The sequence below is a fragment of the Neophocaena asiaeorientalis genome, unplaced genomic scaffold (genome assembly GCF_003031525.2).
Source record: "Neophocaena asiaeorientalis asiaeorientalis breed wild unplaced genomic scaffold, Neophocaena_asiaeorientalis_V1.1 scaffold110, whole genome shotgun sequence".
Classification (NCBI taxonomy): domain Eukaryota; kingdom Metazoa; phylum Chordata; class Mammalia; order Artiodactyla; family Phocoenidae; genus Neophocaena; species Neophocaena asiaeorientalis.
In genome coordinates, this window is record NW_020175053.1 from 7881678 (window position 1) to 7889097 (window position 7420).

At 55.0% G+C, this 7420-nt stretch overlaps 1 protein-coding gene across 5 annotated transcripts in view; it reads left to right on the forward strand.

Annotated features, from left to right (window-relative positions):
• CABIN1 (calcineurin binding protein 1) overlaps nucleotides 1-7420 on the forward strand; it is a 98563-nt gene that overhangs the window by 30185 nt on the left and 60958 nt on the right. For all 5 annotated transcript variants that reach the window (XR_003005753.1, XR_003005754.1, XM_024763761.1 and 2 more), the window contains exons 19-24: nucleotides 216-331; nucleotides 1985-2146; nucleotides 2858-3064; nucleotides 3246-3391; nucleotides 5449-5710; nucleotides 6098-6358. Coding sequence is in view for 3 of the 5 variants with exons in the window: in XM_024763761.1 (XP_024619529.1) it covers nucleotides 216-331; nucleotides 1985-2146; nucleotides 2858-3064; nucleotides 3246-3391; nucleotides 5449-5710; nucleotides 6098-6358 (1154 nt within the window). In the remaining 2 variants the exon portion in view is untranslated. The remainder of the gene's footprint in view (nucleotides 1-215; nucleotides 332-1984; nucleotides 2147-2857; nucleotides 3065-3245; nucleotides 3392-5448; nucleotides 5711-6097; nucleotides 6359-7420) is intronic.

A 7420-nucleotide genomic window follows, 5' to 3' on the forward strand; every position in this document is an offset into this window, starting at 1 on the left:
GCTTCTGTATACGGTCCTGTGTGATCTGAATTGTTTTTTGATAAGCATGTACTGCTTTAGTAAACCCAGTCACATCATTACTGATTTTAAAAGACAAAAAGATGAAAAAGGAAAGAGGGGGAACTCTGCAGCCCCTTGGTACAGAGAGAGGAGCGGGGCCCACTGCTCCCAGCCGTGCTGGCACTGACCCTGTGTGTCGCCTGGTCTTTCCCCAGTGTCAGCCGATCTGCCCATGCTCCCTTCCTCCCTCATGCTGCTCAACACGGCCCATGAGTACCTGGGCCGGAGGGCCTGGTGTTGCAACTCCGAAGGGGCCCTGCTGCGATTCTACGTAAGTTTTGCTGGGGCGTGTCTGCCCTTCTCTGGCCGTTGTCACCCCGGGTCTAGAGTGTGTCCCCGTGCTTTCTTGCTTTCTTTCTCTCTGTCCCCCTGTCTCTCCCCGCTTCTCTCTTGGAGTAAAATTTAAACTATTGACTCTTTTTTTAGTGATTTTAGTAGGTTCATTTAGATTTTTTCTTCCATGGTCAATTCTGTTTTTGGAATAGTGTCCATGTAAGCATAAAGTTGTTCACGGTATCTGCTGATGATTTTAAAAGTCTCTGTAGTACCTCTAGTTATGCCCCCTTTTTCATTGCTAAAATCATTTATTTATGCTTCCTTTTCCTTTTTTGAAAAACCAGTCTTTTATGAGGTTTATCGAAATTAGTTTTTTCAAACTACCGGTTATTGACCTATTTTTTCTTTGCTTTCTAGTTCACTAATTGACACTTTATTTTTTACTTTCTTTGGATTTGCTTCATGTTTTTTCTAACTTATTGAAGTAGATGCTTATTTTAGTGATCACCTTCTAATACATGTGTTGGAGATTATAAGTTTTCCCCAAGTACATTTTTAGCTGCATGCCATAAGTTTTGATATTTACGATCTTTATTTTTATTTATTTATTTTTTTATGATAAGGTCTTTTATCTGAATTTTTGAATTTTATTTTATTTATTTTTTTATACAGCAGGTTCTTATTAGTCATCAATTTTATACACATCAGTGTATACATGTCAGTCCCAATCGCCCAATTCATCACACCCCCACCCCCATCCCCCTGCTGCTTTCCCCCCTTGGTGTCCATACGTTTGTTCTCTACATCTGTGTGTCAGTTTCTGCCCTGCAAAGCGGTTCATCTGTACCATTTTTCTAGGTTCCACATATATGCGTTAATATACGATATTTGTTTTTCTCTTTCTGACTTCACTCTGTATGGCAGTCTCTAGATCCATCCACATCTCAACAAATGACCCAATTTTGTTCCTTTTTATGGCTGAGATATTTGCTATCTTTATGTAACTGATTTCTAATTTTATCGAATTATGTTTGGAGGATGTGGTCTGTATTATACCTAGTCCTTGGTATTTGTCGAGACTTGCTTTTTGTCTAGTTTTGGTAAAAATACCACAGATGCTTGAAAAGAATGTATGTTTGCTAATAGTTGGGCATCATAATGGTAGCCGTTGCTCTGACCTCTGTAGATTCACCAGTTGACTATCATTCACCTCCTCTGAGATCGTCACTAATGCCTGTCTGCCAGAGAGAGGTTCCCTCGGCCCTAACGGGATTTATCGTCTGACATTATAACTCTTTAATTCACACCCCTCCACGGGAGTCTGAGCTTCCCAAAGGCAGGGACAGTGTCTCGATGTGCCCAGCATAAGATGGTGCTCAGTAGATATTTGGGGAGCAGATGAATGTCTAAATGAACAAGTGTAGCTAGAAACTGCAAGAAACTGCCTGCGGTGCTGGAAGGAGGGAAGCTGGGCAAATCCTCAGCACGCCCTGCAGAGCGGGGCCCAGATGGCTCCCAAGGGGGTGGCAGGCCCGTTCCAGGACACAGGCCCAGACAGGCTCCTCAGGTTAGCAGAGCTGATGGGCCCACTGTGCAGGCGGCTGCCGGCCCTCCCCCAGATGCCTCTTCTCGCCCGCCCACCACCTAGGTGCGCGTCCTCCAGAAGGAGCTTGCTGAATCCACGTCTGAGGACACTCACCCATACAAGGAGGAGCTGGAGACGGCCTTGGAGCAGTGCTTCTACTGCCTGTACAGCTACCCCAGCAAGAAGAGCAAGGCCAGGTACCTGGAGGAGCACTCGGCTCAGCAGGTGAGGGCCCCCTGGGGGCGGGGCCTGGGCTCCCCTGGTGCGGGTGCTGTGGTGGTGGTGGGGGTCGGGTTGGGGGGTGGGATTTGCTGCATCAGGTGGACTAGTCCCACCAAAGAAAGTTCTTGGTTTCCTCGCAAGAACTAGTTTCATAAATGTTGACTAATTATTCAAAAATGCAGCATGGCAATTTTTCAGTAGATCTTTTTCCCCCAATTCGATTAATGCAGATAATTCCTTAGAGGGTTTCCGTTTTTTTGGTGTTTGGTTTTCAGACCGCTAGTGGGTGTGTTACCTCAGTGGTCCTGAACACGGTCAATTATTCTTTGAGGGAGTCCATCCCCTAAGGGCGCGCGACTCTGGGCAGGGTCTCCGCCGTGACCCCCATGACATGCAGAGCGCACTGGCCCAGAGCAAGTGCTCGGTCAGTATTTGGCAGCTAGGTGACCTGCCCTCTGTCATGGCCATGTGGACTCAGAGCGAGCCCTCGGTTCCAGTGTTTGTCTCTATAAAGACCAGGTTTGTGCTAGTTCACTTTTCTGCTCGTCACACACTTGGGTTTGGGGATTGCAGTCGGCGAGCAGATGTTTTAAGTATGTGGGAGTCATTTGAGGCTCTCCTCGTCTACATTGGACACTGAGCGTTTCTGTAGAAGGACTCTCCCCCATGCACTCTACCTGGACCGCACTATGGCCTGCCTCTGCCTTCTTTCAGGTGGATCTGATATGGGAGGATGCCCTGTTCATGTTCGAGTACTTTAAGCCCAAGACCCTTCCTGAGTTTGACAGCTATAAGACCAGCACCGTGTCCGCTGACTTGGCCAACCTCCTGAAGCGAATTGCCACCATCGTGCCCCGCACAGAGCGGCCAGCCCTGAGCCTGGACAAGGTCTCCGCCTACATCGAGGGCACCTCTGCAGAGGTAGGAGCTGGTGTGCTGGCCGTGTCCTGTCTCCTCCAGCACCTCCGCCTGCGTGCCTTGGCCTCTCCCCTGCTCTGCGCCAGCTGGCAGGGCCCTGGGAAGTGAAGGGTCCTGGTCGCACCCTGGTGACACCCGAGTCCCTGACTCCATGTCCCCTCACCCTTGCCCTCTCACCTGCCAGGTGCCCTGCCTCCCGGAAGGGGCCGACCCCTCCCCTCCGGTGGTGAATGAGCTCTACTACCTCCTGGCTGACTACCATTTCAAAAACAAGGAGCAGTCCAAGGCCATCAAGTTCTACATGCACGACATCTGCGTCTGCCCCAATAGGTCAGCCACCAGGTGCTGGGCAGGCCAGCTGTGGGAGGGCTGGGGACTCGTCTCGGAGAGCTCTTCCCGGGGCGGTTTGGGGTTCCCCTGCCCACAGCAAGGAGGCCAGGAAGAAGGAAGGAGAGAGCAGGTGGGCACTCCGCAGAGGCAAGGAAGGGCAGAGCCTTCTTCCCCAGTCCCTGGGGTGGGGGCAGGGTCAAAGCAGGCAACTGTGTCCTTCTGGTCCCGGCCCGCAGCCCTGGGGAGTCGGCTGGGTGGACTCTTGCTTCTTCCACTGCAGTGTCTTTCGTTGTGGTTGTTTTCTTCTTTGGGGGCAGGGGAGGGGGGGGGCTCCTTCCTTCCTGGGATGCAGTGCGTTGATGGCAGGAGAGCCCATCGTACATAAGGCTCATGCTTCCTTCCCAGTGGTCCCTGGTGGCCTCTTCTTAAATCGTACTGATTGGCCTGATCCTCGTGAAGGGCCTGCTAAGCTCATAAAGTCTGACTCGCTTGATTGAGAGGGAATCTTTTCTGATGGCTGCTGCGCCTAGGAGGGCCTGGGTCAGAAGGGGACCACTCTCTGCTGGTGACCTGTGTCTGAAGGGTCCATAGTGGCCTCCATAGGCAGCCCTCCTGGGAGTTGTCGGGAACAGAGGGCTCTGCCTTATCAGGCAGGACCCACCTGGCTGGGGCAGGAGGGCTGGGGTCTGGGTGGAGCAGCCAGTGCATGACTCCCACAGCTGTGGGAAAGGCTCTCCCGCAGCCCCTCTTGCTCAGCCTGTGGTTTCCTCCAGGCAGGGGCCTGTGTGGTGGTGGCCCTGGCTGTCCTCCCCGTGGTCGCTGCCGACTGGGGTCGTGGGGCCCAGGGTCGCGTGGCTTAGGGTCGTGTGGCCCGGGGTGGTGGATCAGAGCTGCACTCAGGCTGGCTGAGTGGTCACTCCCTGCTGCTGCCACGTCTGAAAAGTGACAGTGACAACACCCACCTGTTCGAGGGAAGGGGGAGCCTGGCTCCTGGCAGCACCCAGAGGAGCGTTTCAAGTTTTTGTGACCATGTGTCTGTGTTCTGCTTGCTTGTATTTGCAACAGGAGATGGTGGTTTCTGTTTTGGTCTCATGCAGGCACGTAGGCATCTGCTGTGGTGTGGAAAGAGCTGCCCAGGTGCAAGGTCCCTGACCATTCCCACCATGCTCTCTCCCAGGTCCCACCCCTGGAGAAAGGGGTGCTTAGGACCCCTCTCGAGGGGGGTCCTGCACTGTCCTCTCAGGTCTCTCCTGCTCCCTCATCTCTGGTCGCTTGGAGAGCAGTGGAAGTGCCTGGAAGCTTTGTGAGCTGCCCAGGTTCCCCTGATCTTGCACAGCCCAGGGATGCCAGGGGCCGGCTTTTTTTTAAGTTTGTGCCTTGGTAGTGGAAGACTTGTCAGTCTGCGGAGGGTAGCATGCCCATGTGATTGCTGCCTTTTCTGTTCTCTGTGCTAGAGAATTCCAGACTCTTTCAAGGGCCCAGAAATGGTCTTGGTGCCTCAGAGAGGCTCCTGCATTCTCACCAGCAGTTTCTCTGGGGTGGTCTCAGAATGATGGGGTCTCATCCATCACATGGTCCCCTTGCTGTCCATCTTGCTGCTGGTGCCTGAGCTGGAGAGGGCAGGGTCCCAGTGGGGAGTGAGGAGCCCGCAGAAGCTAGGTGGCAGGGGTCTCGGGAGTCTGGGCTGCTCCGTGCTGTTGGTCAGGGAGGTTATAGGTCATGAGGTTACACCTGCGGAGCAGGCCCTTTCCTCCCACTCAGAGCCATCCTAGGGGGACGTCCTCCAGGCAGGGGAGCAGAGGGCAGCAGGGTGCCAGCGTCTGGCTATGCCAGGGGCGACCCTCTCAGGGTGGTGCCTGAGTGCCGTGAGGGGCTGGGTGACTTGTGCCCTGTGCTCTTCTCTGGAGGTGGGCCTGCGGGCCCATGTTTCCTGGCTCAGGGATGCCCGTGGTGGTGGAGTTAGGAAGTCTGGGGTGGGGCCCATGTGCCCGTGGGCACCGTGTCTGCAGGGCAGTGAGGGCAGCAGTACGTTGAGCCGGGCTGTGTCATGACCGCAGGTTTGACTCCTGGGCGGGCATGGCCCTGGCCCGGGCCAGCCGCATTCAGGACAAACTGAACTCCAACGAGCTGAAGAGCGACGGGCCCATCTGGAAGCACGCCACACCTGTGCTGAACTGCTTCCGGCGGGCACTGGAGATCGACAGCTCCAACCTGTCCCTGTGGATCGAGTTCGGCACCATGTCCTATGCCCTGCACTCCTTCGCCTCACGCCAGTTGAAGCAGTGGAGGCCCGAGCTGCCCCCTGAGCTTGTGCAGCAGGTGAGGGGCAGGGGCGGCCGCTGTCCTGGGGTCCATGCCAGCTTGGTCCCTGGTCTCTGGACACCGGGTCCGGGGTGGGTGAGTCCAGGGCCAGTCTCCTGTGAGCGCTGGTCAGCCACCAGTTTCAGGGCCGTGGAGAAGCTGTTGTCTCTTCCCTGCTCCCTCAGAGGAGCTTGTTGAGTCCTTGTAAAATTCTTGACACTGTGCTCGGAAGTTTGAAGCCCCTCCTGGTGGGGGAATGTTCCCCTAGTGTGGGTGCCGGGTGTCTGGCCCGAGGTCTGTGTGCTGCAGGGGCTCCCTTGGCTCCTTGAAAAGGGACGTGAAGGAGCCACATGGCATGTCAGTGTGGCAGGTGTGGCAGTAGGACACCACGTGGTCTCATTCCAGATGGAGGAGCGGCGAGACAGCATGCTGGAGACCGCCAGGCACTGCTTCACGTCAGCGGCGCGCTGCGAGGGTGATGGGGATGAGGAGGAGTGGCTCATCCACTACATGCTGGGCAAGGTGGCTGAGAAGCAGCAGCAGCCGCCCACCGTGTACCTGCGGCACTACCGGCAAGCCGGGCACTACCTGCACGAGGAGGCGGCCCGCTACCCCAAGAAGATCCACTACCACAACCCCCCCGAGCTGGCCATGGAGGCCCTGGAGGTGACACCGCACTGGCCCCGGGCGGGGACATGGGGAGGGGACGGGCCAGTCTCACTGTCTCCGTGGGGATGGGGCACACGGTCCCAGTGACTTCCCTGCAACCCACTGGAAACTTCTTTGTGTGCAGTTCAATTAAAACAGCCTTTCCTCTCTCTCTCTAAGGGGTGCTCACCATCCTTTCTGGGGGAGGCAGCATTAGCACGCGGCATCCCCGGCTCCAGGGCACTCGCGCCTGCAGCCTGGTCCCCGGGTGCATGGGAGAGCTCCCAGCCTGCAGCGGGTGCCCCGAGTACCTCTCCTGGTGGGACTCAGCCGGGCAGCCGCCGGCCCTCTGGACCCCCGGCTCAGGGTCTTGCGCTGCTCCTGAGCAGAGCGCGTGTGTGCTGCCTGGATTTGCATCTGTGCTTCCACATGTGTGGCTCGGTGCTCTCACTGGTGCCCATGGTGGTACCTTGAGGGGGCCACTGAGGACGCAGCACAGGCATGGGCGCACCAGGCTTCCCAAGGCCCTGGGCTTGTCAGCGTCACCCTTTCTCAGGCTGCGTGTCCACCCCCACTGATCCCCCGCCCAGAAAGGTGCTTGAAATTTGGGGCAAAATCTGCTTGCGTATGCCTTTTTTGCATTTAGGTTTTTTTTTCCCGTTTATTAAATTAATACATGTTAATGGTTAAGAAAAATGTAATAATCAAATAATTCAGAAGTGTTTAAACTGAAAAGTTAAAGTCCCCACTGATCCTAGCTCCTCATCCGCAACAATCCATGTTGACATTTTGGCCCTGTCCTTGTTTTTCTAGACATGTTTCCTATTAACATGTAGACACACAGTAACATTTTCTTACCATCTTTTAATTTGTTTTTCTCATTGGACTAGATGTAGTGGAAGGAGCTGGGGCTTTCTTCATGTTCTCCTGCCCCCTCGCCCTGCTGAGCACCCAGCCCCTTCTTCGTGGGTGTGGCCTCTCCTCCACTCCCTCTGTGAAGGGTGCAGGCTGGGCGTGGCTTCGTGTGTGTGTGTGTGTGTGTGTGTGTGTGTGTGTGTGTGTGTGTGTGTGTGTGTGTAT